Here is a 19,153-nt window from a genome sequence, read left to right as displayed (position 1 = left end):
CTCTCGTCTGGGAGAAGCCCCGTGTTTTGACAAGCTTCTGGGTTTGTCCTTTACTCCTAATCTGAAATGGAACAACACGTACATCAAGTCTGTTGCCAAGGTTGCTGGAAAGATGGTGGGATCCTTCTACCGCTCCAGAAGATATCTCACTACTGATGCAATTCTCTATCTTTATAAAAGCCAAGTATGTCCAAGGATGGAATACTATTGCCATATCTGGGCAGGAGCTGCTAAAAACAGCCTATCCTGCCTTGACAGAGTACAAAATATCCCACAGAAGAGACGTTGCGAGCCTATCCTTGTTTTATCGTTATTTCCATGGCAGGTGCTCGTCTGAACTCCAATCTCTGGTCCCTCCTCACCAATCTTTCACGAAAAATACCCGTCTAGCTGAATCCACTATGAAAAATTTCCCCCACTCTTTATCTGTGCCTAAATCAAAACACGGATTCCATGAACAAAGCTTCTTTCTTAGAACTGCATGCCTGTGGAACTCTGTTCCGTCTGCCTGCTTCCCACCGGACTACAACTTGGATGTGTTCAAGTCCAACGTTAACAAATTCCTAATGAACCGCCCCCTTAAGTAAACACTTCATCAAATCTCCACGCTAACGTACTGTACATGCAATAACCCTTATCCCTGAGTGGCTTCCGGGCCTTGATAAGTGGTGACTATTTTGTACTCTGTCAAGGCAGGATAGGCTGTTTTTAGCAGCTCCTGCCCAGATATGGTAGCAGTATTTAAAACTTTTAGATTATTATTGAACTAGCAGTCGTAAAATTTTGACCCATTTTGACCCCTTAAAAATCATTTTAACTTGTCTCGAGTGATTTGTATAAAAAAAACCTTGTTATTTGATGTTTGCGTAAATAGATTAAATGTAAAAAAATGCTTGAATATGATATTTTAATTTGTACAGATTTCGTATATATTATTATAGGGTCGTGATTTCAAAAGTTAAAAAAAAATGTATTTGGGTGCGATCAGCTAGAATCAAAACCGAAACCAAAATTGTAGCATTCAAAGCTGGTGACGTTACCACCAATGAACTGATTAAAAATAAACTTAAGACGTATAACGATTTTTTCAATTTTGACCCATTGTTAACCCCTTAAAAATTATTTTAACTTGTCTCCAGTGATTTGTATAAAAAAAACCTTGTTATTCGACGTTTGCGTAAATGGATTAAATGTACGCCATAATCACTGGCTCTCGTCAGATCACCAAAGTTAAGCAACCTTGAGCCTGGCTAGTGCCAGATGGGTGAGCATTTGGGAATTCTAGGCGCTGTATGTGCTCTCCGCTTATATTGGCATTTGTTTCCAAATATGTTTAAATATGATATTTTCATTTTTCCAGAATTCGGATATATTATTATAGAGTCCTGATTTCAAAAGTAAAAAAAAGTATTTAGGTACCATCAGCTAGAATCAAAACCGAAAGCAAAACTGTAGCATTCAAAGCTGATGACGTTACCACTGTACCAACGTTACATGCATACAAACTGATTAAAAATAAAAAATAAAAAAACTAAAACCCATAAAATAACCGTCCATAAAAAATTCAATTATTTAAGGCCCCTAGCGCCGCTTTGCAACTTTTAGTTTTAGAAGAGATAGAGTTTGAAAATATGGAGAAAAGCAGACAGACAAACAGACAGACATATAGCCTTTTATATATAAATAATAAATACAAAAGCTGCATGAATTGAAAAATAATATTCATGCATATTTTATGACCAGACAATGCCAGGCAGCCTGCTAGTGTCGCGTGTTGAAACTGTGTATACACACACACACACACACACACACACACACAGGTTGTCAGCAGGGTAAAATAAGTGCAGATCTGTCAAAATTGACGTCACCAGAGATTTATAGGTCAAATAGTTGACCTCACAGCTGCCGAGGTTAAACACCTGCAAGAGAACAGGTCAATATAAACAAGTGCGGTCATTTACTAAAGATTCAGCCATTGCCTTAGATTTGTGTACATCCGTTCTTCCCTTATGCATGTTACACATCATTATATCATCAGCAAATATACCCCATCTTGGATACAATATTATCGGGAAGGTCATTGAAGAATATCAGGAAGAGTGGTCCAAGGATTGACCTCTGAGACTCTCCAACGTTGATGTTATGCTGCTAGGAGGAACATTGATCAATGACAATCTAGATGGTCCCATTGTCTAAAAAAGATTCTAATTGTATTTAGCATTCCTCCAGTTATACTGTATGATTTTCATTAGCAACCCTTCATGCCAGACTTTCATATATCGAGAGTAGCAAATCTGATAGGCCCAAAACTGGCATCTAAGCTTCAGCCTTTGTCCCATCGTCGAAACGTTGCATCCCTCTGCCTGTTCTACAAGTATTATAATGGTGAATGCTCTGATGAACTGCAAGCACTTGTGCCCCCACGACGTGAACACCCTCGACAGACCCGACAAGTAGCAAAATCCCACCCCCACACTATAGAGATCCCTAGATGTAAAAGATCTTTCTACTCCAGTAGTTTCTTCCCCAGAACTGCTAGACTTTGGAATTCCATTCCAGGTCACTGCTTCCCCAACTGTACTGACATGCATAAGTTCAAGTGCAACGTGAACCAACATCTCGCTGCCCTAATCCCTACATAGTACCCCAGTAGATGTTTCCCCTGATAGTAGCCCCCTACACCAAAGTGGCAATGTGCCTTGTTTGGGGTGAAAATGTAATAAAAAAATAAAATAAAAAAATATCGAGGGTGATTAAAACAAAGTTTCTGGCTACTGCCATCCATCAAGTATTTGTCAAGCTCCCGCCAGCACTTGTGGAAAAGGCATGCACTCAGTTCCGGGCCCGTATCGAGGCGGTGACTGAGGCTCATTGAATAGATGTAACTCTACTACATAATCAAGTTACCTGAATTGATTTTTTCGATAAGTTTTTAAAAAAAGTTGTTTTTTTAGGGGGACAACTTTATCGTTTCACCCCGTAATCTTCAAAAAAGGTAAAATTGTATTTTTTTTTCATTCCTAGAATACAATCCAAAGAAACCTTATTACCAGAAGCTGACAAGCGTCATGGCACGTTGCGCTATGGATTGGGTCAGCAGGAATGATTTTATGGACATCATGATGAAAATATTTAAAACCGTAAGTTGAGATCAAGCAAATTTTTTTTTTTTTTTTTTGCATTTTTTAGTTTTTTTTTGCTTGATTGCTTTTTGCATTTTTTTTTTGTTTGTCTTTTTTTGCATTTTTTAGTTTTTTATACTTATTTTATTTTTTCCATTTTTTAGTTTTTTTATATCTATTTTATTTTTTGCATTTTTTAGTTTTTTTATATCTATTTTATTTTTTGCATTTTTTAGTTTTTTATATCTATTTTATTTTTAGCATTTTTTAGTTTTTTTTATATCTATTTTATTTTTTGTATTTTTTAGTTTTTTATACTTATTTTATTTTGTGCATTTTTTAGTTTTTTTATATCTATTTTATTTTTTGCATTTTTTAGTTTTTTATACTTATTTTATTTTTTGCATTTTTTAGTTTTTTATACTTATTTTATTTTTTGCATTTTTTAGTTTTTTATACTTATTTTATTTTTTGTATTTTTTAGTTTTTTTATGTCTATTTTGTTTTGCATTTTTTAGTTTTTTATACTTATTTTATTTTTTGCATTTTTTAGTTTTTTATACTTATTTTATTTTTTGCATTTTTTAGTTTTTTTATATCTATTTTTTTTGCATTTTTTAGTTTTTTATACTTATTTTATTTTTTGCATTTTTTAGTTTTTTATACTTATTTTATTTTTTGCATTTTTTAGTTTTTTATACTTATTTTATTTTTTGCATTTTTTAGTTTTTTTATATCTATTTTTTTTGCATTTTTTAGTTTTTTATACTTATTTTATTTTTTGCATTTTTTAGTTTTTTTATACTTATTTTATTTTTTGCATTTTTTAGTTTTTTTATGTCTATTTTATTTTTTGCATTTTTTAGTTTTTTATATCTATTTTATTTTTTGCATTTTTTAGTTTTTTTATACTATTTTATTTTTTGTATTTTTAAGTTTTTTTATATCTATTTTATTTTTTGCATTTTTAGTTTTTTTATATATATTTTACTTTTTGCATTTTTTAGTTTTTTATATCTATTTTATCTTTTGTATTTTTTAGTTTTTTATAATTATTTTTTTTTTTGCATTTTTTAGTTTTTTATATTTATTTTATGTTTTGCGTTTTTTAGTTTTTTTATATCTATTTTATTTTTTGCATTTTTTATTTTTTTATATCTATTTTATTTTTTGCATTTTTTATTTTTTTATATCTATTTTATTTTTTGCATTTTTTATTTTTTTATATCTATTTTATTTTTTGCATTTTTTATTTTTTTATATCTATTTTATTTTTTGCATTTTTTATTTTTTTATATCTATTTTATTTTTTGTATTTTTTAGTTTTTTATATCTATTTTATTTTTTGTATTTTTTAGTTTTTTATACTTTTTTTATTTTTTGCATTTTTTAGATTTTTATACTTATTTTATTTTTTGTATTTTTTAGTTTTTTTATATCTATTTTATTTTTTGCATTTTTTAGTTTTTTTGCTTGATTGCTTTTTGCATTTTTTTTTGTTTGTCTTTTTTTGCATTTTTTAGTTTTTTATACTTATTTTATTTTTTCCATTTTTTAGTTTTTTTATATCTATTTTATTTTTTGCATTTTTTATTTTTTTATATCTATTTTATTTTTTCCATTTTTTAGTTTTTTTATATCTATTTTATTTTTTGCATTTTTTAGTTTTTTATATCTATTTTATTTTTTGCATTTTTTATTTTTTATATCTATTTTATTTTTTGTATTTTTTAGTTTTTTATATCTATTTTATTTTTTGTATTTTTTAGTTTTTTATACTTATTTTATTTTTTGCATTTTTTAGATTTTTATACTTATTTTATTTTTTGTATTTTTTAGTTTTTTTATATCTATTTTATTTTTTGCATTTTTTAGTTTTTTATATCTATTTTATTTTTTCATTTTTTAGTTTTTTATATCTATTTTATTTTTTCATTTTTTAGTTTTTTATATCTATTTTATTTTTTGCATTTTTTAGATTTTTATACTTATTTTATTTTTTGTATTTTTTAGTTTTTTTATATCTATTTTATTTTTTGCATTTTTTAGTTTTTTATATCTATTTTATTTTTTGCATTTTGTAGTTTTTTATATCTATTTTATTTTTTCCATGTTTTAGTTTTTTATATCTATTTTATTTTTTCATTTTTTAGCTTTTTTATATCTATTTTATTTTTTCATTTTTTTAGGTTTTTAGATCTAATGTTTTTCTTTTGATTTTTTGGTTTTTTTGGCGTCTATAAAAAAATTGTCGAAACTTGAACAGAATTTATGTTTCTGCATTTTTTTTAGATGAGGGTGAATAATTTCTAGTATGTGCATCTTGAGTTTTATTTTCACAGCGTTTTGGCCGATGTAACCTCCAACCTTTATATTATATCAAAAATATTGCAACAGACAAAACTCGTGTATGGAATCTAGTGATGCGACGATTCCAATATTTTTCTCGATTCCGATACAATTACTGATTCCGATTCTTTATAAATCTTTAAATATTGAACTATATAGCTGTACTATTTCTCCGATTACCGTTAATTAATTCCTTCTTACTTAGTGTTCTTATTTTCCCTTAAAAAGGCTCAACAAATCAATTTTTATTTATTTGCGGACTGTTATCCTCATCTTCATATTTGTTGTTGTTTTACTATTCACTGGCCAACTATTCCTCTGGTGTTGCGGTTAATCACCTGACAAAGGCTTGAGGAATAGTTGGTTGAAATATTGTGAAATAACAACACCTATGAAGATAACAATCCACAAATAAATAAATAATTTCTAATTTCAATAGCAAAGAAAAAAAAGTAAAAAAAAAAAAAATGTATAAAATTCTGAGGATGGAGTATATTTCCGAAATATAATTTTAAATAAAATTTAAACGTATTTTATACATATTTTATTTTAATGATTAACGATTAACCATGATGGGATAGAAATGCTGAGTCTCTTAACTGTATCCTCAGTAATTACTGTCTTTCATAGTTGCTGTTGTCTCAATTGTTAAAATAAAATATGTATAAAATACGTTTATAAGTAAATTACAACGCAATATTATGAAAATAAACAAATACGAAAACTTGATCGCCTTTTGGGGTCCGTGGTGCAGTGGATGGAGGCGTTCAATCTCTATGGTTCCGGATAAGTATTGTCTGAACAGGGATCGATGGATAAATTTATCTTTAGTTGACGTTTGACAACTAAATATTTTCGTTTACTAGCCAAATAGAAAAGTTACTAGCCAAACCTACATGATTTTTAGAATATGACATCTTCGTTCTGTGACGAGTATGTACATCATAAAGTTTTTCTGTGTTTTTTATGTTTTTTCAATAAGTGTAATTCTAAATCTCACTACTGATGCAATTCTCTATCTGTATAAAAGCCAAGTACGTCCAAGGAGGGAGTACTGCTGCCACATCTGGGCAGGAGCTGCTAAAAACAGCCTATCCTGCCTTGACAGAGTGACTTTGTGGTTTAGTGGGGGATGCCCTTTTCTCTTCCCTGCGACCTCTCTCTCACAGAAGAGACGTTGCGAGCATGTCTTTGTTTATCGTTATTTCCATGGCAGGTGCTCGTCTGATCTCCAATCCCTCATCCCCCTCGCCAATCTTTCACGAGAAACACCCATCTGGCTGAAACTACTGTCAATAATTTTCCCCACTCTTTATCTGTGCCTAAATCCAAACGTAGATTCCATGAGCAAAGCTTCTTTCTTAGAACTGCACGCCAGTGGAACTCTCTGCCACTTGTCTGTTTCCCACCTGACTACAACTTGGACGTCTTCAAGTCCAACATAAACAAACTCCTGACAAACCACCCCTTTAAGTAAGACACTCTATCAAAACCCCCAATACTAATGATTACTACAATACTATCTCATTGATTACTGTACACGTAATAACCCTTATCCCTGAGTGGCCTTCGGGCCTTGATAAGTGGTGACCCCCATGTAAAAAAAAATAAATAAAAATATACCAACAAATGTTGATACTTGAAGGTATAAACATTCTAATTTCTTCAAATGTTTTTTAAAAAAAAAAAGAAAAAAAAAAGTATATTTAACTATTAATTAAGATATTTTTCACTCAGTATATATCTATTTTTTTTTTAAGATGTGCGTGTTTCTTTAAATGGCGATTGTATTTTGGTCTCTTTTAAAGATTTTTTTAATGGTTTAATGTTTAAACTACCAACAAAACAAAAAATCCTCAGTAATTAATTATGGCACTACGTTCAGTGTTCTTTAATATATATATATATATATACATATATATATATATATATATATATATATATATATATATATATACACCATCACACACAAAGGATGGAACTCCAACCACCGATATCCATGACAAATAACACCCTACCTCAGAATTCTTCCTTCAAACTACTCGGCTTAACATTCACGGGCAATATGAATTGGAACAAATACATTGGAGATATATTTTGAATACAAATACATTGTGAAAACTGCTGCAAAGAAGGTGGCAGGACACTACGGACAAACTTATCTTTAGTTGACCTTTGACAACTAAATACTTTCGTTTACTAGCCAAATAGAAAAGTTACTAGCCAAACCAACATGATTTTTAGAATATGACATCTTAGTTCTGTGACATCATAAAGATTTTTCTGTATATTTTTAAACAAGTGTAATTCTTAATATACAACAAATTTTATGTTGACACTTGAAGGTATAAACATTCTAATTTCTTCAGATTTTTTTAAACGGTCTTCATTAAAAGGTCCTAGATAAAAAAAAAGTATATTGTTCTATTAAACTTTTATTGTTTAAATAATTTAGCTTTTATATATATATATATATATATATATATATATAAAAGTTGAAAAGATATTTTTCACTCATTAGTGAGCTTTGGAAGATTGTCAGTGAAAGAAATACAATCGCCAAAAGATAAGCGTTTCATTATTTCTAGTCGTCACTTTGAAAACTCACTCACAAATGCAACTGTTTCACTCGCAATGTAGATATGAATGATAGCGGTTTCAATCCTACCCAAAGCTAGAATGGCAGAATTGTTAGAAAATGACCTCCATATGCTGGTGGATCCAAAAAAGAGTTTTCAATCTAATAGGTCCCACTTTCACAATTACAAGACGCCTCTCGAACCACCAATATCCATGAGGAATAGCACCCTACTTGAGAATTCTTCCTTCACACTCCTCGATCTAACATTCACAGGCAATATTAACTGGAACAAATACATTGCTTTTTTTTATTTTATCAAGGCCCAATGGCCACTCGGGGATAAGGGTTATTGTGTGTACAGTAATCAAAGGGATAGTGTAGCAATAGTATTGGAGAATTGGTAAGGTGTCATTACTTGGGTGGGGGGGCGGTTCATCAGGAATTTGATTGTGTTGGACTTGAAGACATTCAGGTTGAAGTCGGGAGGGAAAACAGAGTTCATGGAATCTACGTTTTGATTTAGGCACAAATAAGCAGTGGGGAAAATTATTGACGGTGTTTTTTTAAAAAGATTGGCTGGGGGGGAACAGAGAATGGAGCTCAGACGAGCACTTGCCATGGAAATAACGATAGAACAAAGACAGGCTCGCTGCGTCTCTTCTGTGGGAGAGAGGTTGCAGGGTAGAAAAAAGGGCATCCCCCACCAAGCCACGAAGTCTATTCTGTACTCTGTCAAGGCAGGATAGGCTGTTTTTAGCAGCTCCTGCCCAGATGTGGCAGCAGTACTCCATCTTTTTTTTTTTTTTTTTTTTTTTTATTACATTTTCACCCCAAACAAGGCACATTGCCACTTTAATGTAGGAGGCTACTATCAGGGGAAACATCTACTGGGGTACTATGTAGGGATTAGGGCAGCGAGATGTTGGTTCACGTTGCACTTGAACTTATGCATGTCAGTACAGTTGGGGAAGCAGTGACCTGGAATGGAATTCCAAAGTCTAGCAGTTCTGGGGAAGAAACTACTGGAGTAGAAAGATCTTTTACATCTAGGGATCTCTACAGTGTGGGGGTGGGATTTTGCAGCTTGTCAAGTCTGTCGAGGGTGTTCACGTCGTGGGGGCACAAGTGCTTGCAGTTCTTCAGAGCATTCACCATTATAATACTTGTAGAACAGGCAGAGGGATGCAACGTTTCGACGATGGGACAGAGGCTGAAGTTTTGATGCCAGTTTAGGGCCTATCAGATTTGCGACTCTCTTCTGAACCCTGTCAAGGAGCGAGAGACTAGTAGCCGATGAACCGACCCAAATATGACAGCAATACTCCATACATGGGCGAATAGTGGCCTTATAGAGGTTCAGGATACTTTCGGGTGTTAGAAGTTTTCTAGCACGGTAGAGAGAACCCATCTTCCTCGCAGCGGCCCTGGCAATGCCCTCGATGTAATTGTTCCAGCTCATGTTTCCTGTGAACGTTAGGCCAAGGAGCTTGAAAGACGTACTCTCAGCTAAAGAGTTGTTGGCCATTGCTATAGGTGGTAGAGAAGGTTTCTTGTAATTATTGAATGAAACCAGTTTTGTCTTGGTGGCATTGAACGTTACCATCCATTTTTGTCCCCATTCCACTACAGATTGGAGGTCATCCTCTAGTGTTTCTGCCATTACTTTAGATATATGTTCATTTGTTTTCCTGTCGTGCCTGCTATAGAGTGTGGTGTCATCAGCATATATACCCATCTCAGAGGCAATTTTGTCGGGGAGGTCATTTATGAATATCAGGAACAGCAGAGGACCAAGGATAGATCCCTGGGGCACTCCCGCATTTATATTATATTGTTTAGACGTACGACCGTCGAGGACAACCTGGATTTTTCTCTTATCTAAGAAGGATTTAATTATGTTAAGTATTCTACCAGTGATACCGTAAGATCTAATCTTCCTGAGGAGACCCTCATGCCATAGCCTGTCAAAAGCCTTAGATATATCTAGAGCTACCGCTCTGCCCTCTCCCACTTTGTCCAGTGAATGGTATATGCGTTCAGAGATTACAGTGAGGATGTCTGCCGTGGAACGGGCTTGTTTAAATCCATATTGATGGTCGGTCAGAAGTTTAGCATCTGTAAGGTGCTGGACTAGAGCATGTTAATTAAGGTCTCAAATATTTTGGCAAAAAGTGGGAGGAGGCTAATAGGGCGATAATTTAATGGGTCAGTTCTTTCGCCAGAATTCTTGAATACTGGTACCACAGAAGCAGTTTTCCAACAGCTCGGAAAGCAAGATTCATTAAGGCATTTGTTGTAGAGTTTGGAGAGAACTGGAGCTACTTCGGCTGAGCACTTTTTTAATAGCACAGCTGGGATGAGGTCGGGTCCACATGCTTTGGAAGTGTCAAGGTTTTTTATGATAGCATGCACCTGAGCAGGGGTGATTTCCAGATCGTCTAGCGTGGCGTCTGTCCGCATAGGAAATTGAGGTAGTGGGTGGTTTAGAAGGTCCAGTGTAGAGTTGGAGGCAAACCGACTGGCAAGCATGTTAGCCTTCTCGGTTGCTGAGCAAAGAACCTCGTGATTGTTGGTTAGTGGGGGAATTGTTGATTGGCCATTATTTACTACACTGTTGTAGATTTTCCAGAAGTCACGAGTTCCTAGTTTTTGTGCTTCGATGCGTTTTTTAGTGGTTTCCGTAAATTCCCTCTAAGCTGTCACTATTTCTTTCTTAACGTTACTTCTAGCTTCTATGTACTTTTGTCTGTTTGAACTGGACTTATGTCGGTTAAACCTGCGGAATGCATGCTGCCTTTGAGCAATGGCAGTTACGCAAGTCGAAGTAAACCATTGGGGAGAGTGGGGCTTGCTATAGAATTTCCGCATGGGAACATGTGCTTCGATTGCAGTTTTGAACCATTCAGTGGTCTCGGTTGCATACTGTTCAGCAGGAAGAGAAAAATATTTCCCCATGGGGCGTCTCTGATAAGATCTCTGATAGCTTCCCAGTCAGCCTTTTTATAATATCTCGTTGTTTTGAGCACTGGCTCTTCAGTTTTGGCTCTAGAGTTTAGAGCGATTTCAACCATTATCACCGCATGATCAGCGTTCCCAAGTGGGCTGTCGGCTTTCGTTACACAATCATCAGGAACTGTAGTCAAAAACAGATCTAATAGTGATGCGTGTTGTTCTTCCTGATCAGGGAAGCGGGTTGGAAAAGTAACAATTTGCGATAGGGAGTGAGATACAGAGAAGCTAGGAGTTGCGCTGCCTGCTGCATCTGTGTAAGTAGAGAATCCAAGCCAGTTTTTGTGATGGACATTAAAGTCACCAAATACATGTACTTGGGCGCTAGTGTCGAAGGAGAGTGCTGTGTCTATGCTGTCAGATACTTTGTTTATCATGGTGCAGTCTTGGGTCGAGGGAGAGCGGTAGAGAAAGTAAAAGTAGCTAATGTTGTGTTGCATGATTAGTCTAAAGCACATAAAGGCTTGATCATAAAGGCTTGATCTTTGGATGTACTTGGCTTGATCTTTGGACGTACTTGGCTTTTATATAGATTGAGAATTGCATCAGTAGTGAGATATCTTCTGGAGCAGTAGAAGGATCCCACCATTTTCCCAGCTACCTTGGCCACAGACTTGATGTATGTGTTCCATTTAAGATCAGGAGTAAAGGTCAAACCCAGAAGCTTATCAAAACATGGGGCCTCCCTTAGACGAGAGCCATCCATTTCAATTGATGCCAGATGGGGATCAGAGCGTTTATGATGTAGAGATAGGAGCTTGGTCTTAGATGCATTAAAGGTAACCAGCCACCTTTTCCCTCACTGTACCACGTGCTCAAGATAAGAGGAGTGAGAATCAGAGAGAACATCATCATTTACGGCCTTTTTTTTTTTTTTTTTATTTTTTATTATATTTTCACCCCAAACAAGGCACATTGCCACTTTGGTGTAGGGGGCTACTATCAGGGGAAACATCTACTGGGGCACTATGTAGGGATTAGGGCAGCGAGATGTTGGTTCACGTTGCACTTGAACTTATGCATGTCAGTACAGTTGGGGAAGCAGTGACCTGGAATGGAATTCCAAAGTCTAGCAGTTCTGGGGAAGAAACTACTGGAGTAGAACGATCTTTTACATCTAGGGATCTCTACAGTGTGGGGGTGGGATTTTGCAGCTTGTCGGGTCTGTCGAGGGTGTTCACGTCGTGGGGGCACAAGTGCTTGCAGTTCTTCAGAGCATTCACCATTATAATACTTGTAGAACAGGCAGAGGGATGCAACGTTTCGACGATGGGACAGAGGCTGAAGTTTTGATGCCAGTTTAGGGCCTATCAGATTTGCGACTCTCTTTTGAACCCTGTCAAGGAGAGAGAGACTAGTAGCCGATGCACCGGCCCAAATATGACAGCAATACTCCATACATGGGCGAATAGTGGCCTTATAGAGGTACAGGATACTTTCGGGTGTTAGAAGTTTTCTAGCACGGTAGAGAGAGCCCACCTTCCTCGCAGCGGCCCTGGCAATGCCCTCGATGTAATTGTTCCAGCTCATGTTTCCTGTGAACGTTAGGCCAAGGAGCTTGAAAGACGTACTCTCAGCTAAAGAGTTGTTGGCCATTGCTATAGGTGGTAGAGAAGGTTTCCTGTAATTATTGAATGAAACCAGTTTTGTCTTGGTGGCATTGAACGTTACCATCCATTTTTGTCCCCATTCCACTACTGATTTGAGGTCATCCTCTAGTGTTTCTGCCATTACTTTAGATATATGTTCATTTGTTTTCCTGTCGTGCCTGCTATAGAGTGTGGTGTCATCAGCATATATACCCATCTCAGAGGCAATTTTATCGGGGAGGTCATTTATGAATATCAGGAACAGCAGAGGACCAAGGATAGATCCCTGGGGCACTCCCGCATTTATATTATATTGTTTAGACGTACGACCGTCGAGGACAACCTGGATTTTTCTCTTATCTAAGAAGGATTTAATTATGTTAAGTATTCTACCAGTGATACCGTAAGATCTAATCTTCCTGAGGAGACCCTCATGCCATACCCTGTCAAAAGCCTTAGATATATCTAGAGCTACCGCTCTGCCCTCTCCCGCTTTGTCCAGTGAATGGTATATGCGTTCAGAGATTACAGTGAGGATGTCTGCCGTGGAACGGGCTTGTCTAAATCCATATTGATGGTCGGTCAGAAGTTTAGCATCTGTAAGGTGCTGGACTAGAGCATGTTAATTAAGGTCTCAAATATTTTGGCAAAAAGTGGGAGGAGGCTAATAGGGCGATAATTTAATGGGTCAGTTCTTTCGCCAGAATTCTTGAATACTGGTACCACAGAAGCAGTTTTCCTTTGATATGTTGCCATAGATGGTCGTGTCCTCAGCATAGATGTCAACAAAAGATTTTACTATGTGTTTAGGGAGATCATTGATGTAGATCAGGAAGAGAGTTGGGCCCAGTATGGACCCCTGAGGGACTCCAGCATTAATACTGTGGGCCTCTGATTTCTGCCATCAACAACTACTCTTATGAGCCTATCAGAGAGAAATGATTTAATGATCGAGAAAACATTTCCAGTTATACCGTAGCTGGAAATCTTGTGAAGTAGGCCTTTATGCCATACCTTATCGAAGGCCTTTGATATGTCAAGAGCAATTGCTCTAGAAACGAAGCCTTTGTCGAGAGATTCACTAATCCTATGAGATATAACCGTTAGCACATCTGTTGTAGATCTGGCAGAACAGAAACCATATTGCGTGTCACTAAGAAGGTTATTTCTGCTGAGGTGGTTGACTACTTCTCTATTTATTGTGGATTCCAGCAACTTACTCATGACACACAGGAGACTTATTGGTCTGTACTGAGAGGAGGATGACTTATCACCTGTATTCTTAAATACAGGGCATACTGATGAGGTTTTCCAAGGTGTTGGGAAGCACTTCTCCTTAAGGCAACCCTTAAACAGTTTGGTAAGTATGGGGGCAAGTTCTGGTTGTAATTTTTTTAACACTATAATTGGAATACCATCAGGACCAGTTGCTTTACTGGACTCAAGGTTCTTGATTAGCTTGGCGACCTCATGCACGGATATTTGTATGTTGCATAGCATGTTGTCTGTTATGGCCTTTGTCGCATGGGGTAGAATTTGCCGCAAAGTTTTTGGCAAATAGTTTGGCCTTGTCGGATGCTGTCGAGATGACCTCTGGTCCATTGATAATGGTTAGGATAGAATGCACGTTTTTGTTCAGGGTCCTATTTGCTATTTGCCAGAACTGGTGGGAACCAAGCCGCTGCTCAGCTACTTTGGATTTAACAAATTCAGCATATAGCTCTCTTGCATTTTTTATTACTCTTTTACAGTGGTTGTTGGCGGTTCTGAAAGCAGCTTTAGTTTCAGTGCATCTATTACGTTGGTAGCTATGGAAGTGATTTCTGTGTGCGATGGCAGCAGCACATTCAGGGAAGAACAATGGCTGGCTGTTAGGTTTTTGTTGGAATTTTTTGGATGGTATGAATTGGTCTATGCCTACAAGTAACCATTCGGTCAGATCTGATACTATAGAGGACACATCCTTTTTAAACATGGCATGGAGAACTAGATCAGATATGAATTTACGGAAGCCATCCCAGTCCTCCATAGAGTATCGGTATACAGTACGGTGGAGAGGTACGTCTGTAGATTTATTATATTTCATTTTTATCTTAACTAATACAACGCAGTGGTCAGAGGATCCCAGAGAAGATAGAACTGAACATGAGCATAGCTCAGGGGAAGTGGATAGGAAAAGGTCTAGAAGGCTTGCGTACTGACCAGTAGTATCAGGCACACGGGTGGGCTCGCGAACAATCTGAGTGAGGTCATAGGCAATGGCAAAATCATGACAGAACCTCCCCTCATCATCAGTCTTATTTGAGTGGGTCAGCCATTCCACATTATGGACATTGAAGTCACCGCAAATATGAATGTAAGCCGAGGGATGAGCAGACAGGATGTGATCAATTTTTTCTGATATACTCTTAAAGACAGTAACTCCACTGTTGTGGGGGCGATAGAGGGTAAATATAAATGCGGTGGTGTAAGCAAGTGCAATCCGGAAGCACATATAAGGTAGATTAGGGTCTTCTCTGGAGATATCCCTGCCACACGGGAAGCCATCTTTAATGTAGGCACATATTCCATGCCCATGGCAATCTTGGAGGTCAGATTTAGATGTTGTTAGAGCATCCTTTAATTATAAACTCATCTAGGGAGGTGGTCGGCCCTATTCCAGTTTCGCTTAGAAAGAATATGTCAGGTTTCATCTCCTGTAATTGGGTTTCAACCTCTGGAAGGTTGGAACGTAGACCCCTGATGTTGGAGAAGGAGACATGGTAGTAGGGGTCTACGTAGGAGGATGGGGTTCTAGGTTTATTCATGTTTTCTTTGAGATATTTCATGTTGAGGATTTTGGGATTTGTGGAACAGGTCAGCATACTTGGTTAAAGCAGAACAGAGAGGGAAAGTAAGAGAGGAAAGATGGGAAATTATTTTTTTTGTAGCACATAAGGTAAAGCTGTAACAATTACTCACTAGTATGGCATCGAGAGGCTCCACCAGAGACTACTGCATGGTCCAGAATCCATTCACCAAATAGCAATACAGCAGCCCCAGTACTTTGCACCTGCTGATAGGACAGCCACCTTAGTGGTTATTCCAAGGTTCGGGTCCCTGACCATCAGGCGGTTAATGATTAACAGATTAAAATGTTTACCTCCAGCACCCTTACTAGTGACATGGCCGCAAGGATAGACATAGAGACAGAAAATTTCCGACATCTCAGACTACTGTTCATGAAGTACTACCGACCTGGAAAGCAGCTTTTTCTTCACCCTTTGTCAGAAACATCACTCATTAGAAATGAAGACTGAGAGACAAAAAAAGAGAAGCGAGAGTTACTGGAGCTACTGATAACACATCCACTGCATTATCTACTCTCCATATAAAAGCCAAGTACGTCCAAGGATGGAATACTGTTGCCATATCTGGGCAGGAGCTGCTAAAAACAGCCTATCCTACCTTGACAGAGTACAAAATAGACTTCGTGGCTTAGTGGGGGATGCCCTTTTCTCTACCCTGCAACCTCTCTCCCACAGAAAAGACGTTGCGAGCCTGTCCTTGTTTTATCGTTATTTCCATGACAGATGCTCGTCTGAACTCCAATCTCTGGTCCCCCCTCGCCAATCTTTCACGAAAAACACCCGTCTAGCTGAATCCACTGTGAAAAATTTCCCCCACTCTATATCTGTGCCTAAATCAAAACGCGGATTCCATGAACAAAGCTTCTTTCTTAGAACTGCACGCCTGTGGAACTGTTCCGTCTGCCTGCTTCCCTCCGGACTACAACTTGGATGTCTTCAAGTCCAATGTTAACAAATCCCTAATGAACCGCCCCCTTAAGTAAACATTTCAGCAAATCTCCTCACTAACGTAATGTACTTGCAATAACTCTTATCCCTGAGTGGCTTCCGGGCCTTGATAAGTGGTGATCACTGTGTAAAAAAAAAAAAAAATGGTAAGAGGGACTTATTTATATCTACTTAGTATAAGTCCTTTGCCCATTCCCCGTTTAGAATAAAATAGAATTTGAAGATAGTATCCCCTCCCATGCTGCAAAGAAGATGGGTTCCCTCTATCGAGCGAGAAGATACTCACATCTGAAATGGAGTATTGTTACAACATCTGGGCTGTTGCCTCTACCACTAGCCTCTCCCTCCTGTATTGGGCCCAAAAAAGAATTTTCAATCTAATAGGTCCCACTGTCAACTAAGCTCCAACTCCTGTCCCATCACCACAATGTTGCATCTCTGTGCTTGTTTTATAAATATTTTAATGGAATGTGTTCTGATGAACTTGTTTCACTTGTACCCCCTCAACGTACATATCACCAACAAACCTGTTTAGCAAAATAATCACATCCATTTATTGTTGAGGTCCGTAAATGTCAAAAAGCTTCCTACTCCAATAATTTCTTATCTTGAGTAGCTAGACTTTGGAATTCCCTTCCTGCTACCCGCTTCTCTGACTGTACTGATATGCAGAAGTTTAAATATAATATAAAATTAACATAACATTTTATTAATCTTTCCTAAGCATCGTCCCCGATAGTAGCTGTTTACGTCTGTGATAATATGCCTTGATAGGGGTAAAAAAATAAATAAATAAAAGGATCAGTTGGTTAAAATCACAACAACTATCCAAGATAGCCGCCATAACATGCTTTAAAGAAATTATTAACAAAATATAGCTTGGTAGCATATCAAATTAAAGAAAATTTGGTGCAAGTCTATAAATGGGCCACTAGTAATCTTTTTTACTATAAAAATCTGAAAAAAATTTTTATAATGTACGTACTTGTCACTGCATGAAAATGTCATATTCCAAAAATCACGTAAATCGATCAAGTAGTTTTTTTTTTTTTTATGTAAGCAAATCAAATATTATGAGAAATTTTATCAAAGAAAAACTTCCCACCATCTTGTTTTTGAATGATACACTGCTAGCGACACCTATTGGCAATGTTGGGAATATAAGATCGGCAAGGGGGCAGACAATTGACTTTCCACACTATAGAAAAAAAACTTGGAAAGTTAAGACATTTATAAGTTTTTGAGGATGTTGAAAACGAAAATAACGTCTAAAATTCCAGCAAACAAGTAGTTTCGAAGAAATGAAGAATTTTTACGTAAATTGAGCAGCCACACGTGTAAAACTTGAATTTAAGCCGCTGAAATACACATTTGCCAAATTTTTGTAGGAGGAGCGTCAACGTGTGAATGCTCAATTTATGTAAAATTTGGCTTGGTAGCATATCAAATTAAAGAAAATTTTGTACAGATCAGAATTAAGTTTTCAAGTACATTAAACTAATTAGCATAATTAAGTTTCATTTTAATGGCTCTAAATAGAAGCATCATAAAACACAGTTTAAAAAATACAAGGTAAGTTTTCATCATCAAAAATGAAAAATCCAAGATGGCCACCACGACACGATTCAAAGGAATTATTAACAAAATTTGGCTTTTAGCATATCAAATGAAACAAAATTTTGGACTGATTACAATTATGTTTTCAAGAAGGTTGGAGGATGAGTTGACCAAATCTTGGTGAGAAAATAACTATGAAGATGAGGATAACAATTATGAAGATGAACAGTCCGCAAAAAAAAAAAAAAAAAAAAAAATGAATGCATAAATCATGAAACTTCATCTGAAAGGATTCCCCCCCAAAAAAAATAAAATAAAATAATTTTTTAAATAAATAAATAAATAAAGTAAATAAAATGATAATTAAAAAAAAATAAAATAAAATAATTTTTTAAATAAATAAATAAATAAAGTAAATAAAATGATAATTAAAAAAAAAATCTTTAATTTATTCTGATTTTATTATTTTATTTTTGTTTAGGTAACGCTAACTGGAGATTTGCTGAAGAATTACATTTTGCTCGGCCGAAGAATGGTCGTGTGTTCATTGAAAAAACTGGAAACAGAAAAGCCTCTCCAAGAATAATTGAAAGTTAATCCCTGAAAATGTTTTCTTCTCCAAAAAGAATTTGATGGTGAAATTTTTTTTTTTTTTTTGTTAAAGGATTTTTAAAATCCACATTTTATAAATAAAGAAATTTAAAAAAATAAAACGTTTTCAACAAATTTTATACCATTGTCATCATTATGCCATTTCGATGACAACAATATACGACAATGATACAACAATATATACAATGGTATCACAATATACGCCAATGATACGAAAATGGTACGACAACATGACAAAATACAACAATGGTATCATTGTATACGACAATATATGAAAATGGTATCACAATATACAATAATGATACGACAATATCCGAAAATGGTATCATAATATACGACAACATACTCCAATGCATCACAACACATGACGACGCACTCCAATAGTATCACAATATATGACAATGGTATCACATACTCTAATGATATCACAATATACGATAATATGAAAATGATATCACAATATACGACAATGATACGAAAATAGTATGACAACATATGGGAATGATACTACAATATACAAGAATGATATCACTATAT

General features: G+C 35.7%; 1 protein-coding gene across 4 annotated transcripts in view; it reads left to right on the top strand.

Moving 5' to 3' along the window:
* LOC145270981 (uncharacterized) overlaps positions 1-18,717 on the top strand; it is a 276,865-nt gene extending 258,148 nt beyond the window's left edge. For all 4 annotated transcript variants that reach the window (XM_080126519.1, XM_080126518.1, XM_080126517.1 and 1 more), the window contains exons 7-8: positions 3,025-3,140; positions 18,486-18,717. In XM_080126519.1, coding sequence (XP_079982645.1) covers positions 3,025-3,140; positions 18,486-18,590 — 221 coding nt within the window. In that variant the 3' untranslated portion in view covers positions 18,591-18,717. The remainder of the gene's footprint in view (positions 1-3,024; positions 3,141-18,485) is intronic.
* Positions 18,718-19,153: the final 436 nt, after the last annotated feature.

This window comes from Euprymna scolopes, chromosome 46, assembly GCF_053919585.1.
Source record: "Euprymna scolopes isolate OS-2025 chromosome 46, ASM5391958v1, whole genome shotgun sequence".
Classification (NCBI taxonomy): Eukaryota; Metazoa; Mollusca; class Cephalopoda; order Sepiida; family Sepiolidae; genus Euprymna; species Euprymna scolopes.
Note: the sequence above shows the minus strand (reverse complement) of the source record. Positions and strands in the feature narration are given on the sequence as shown.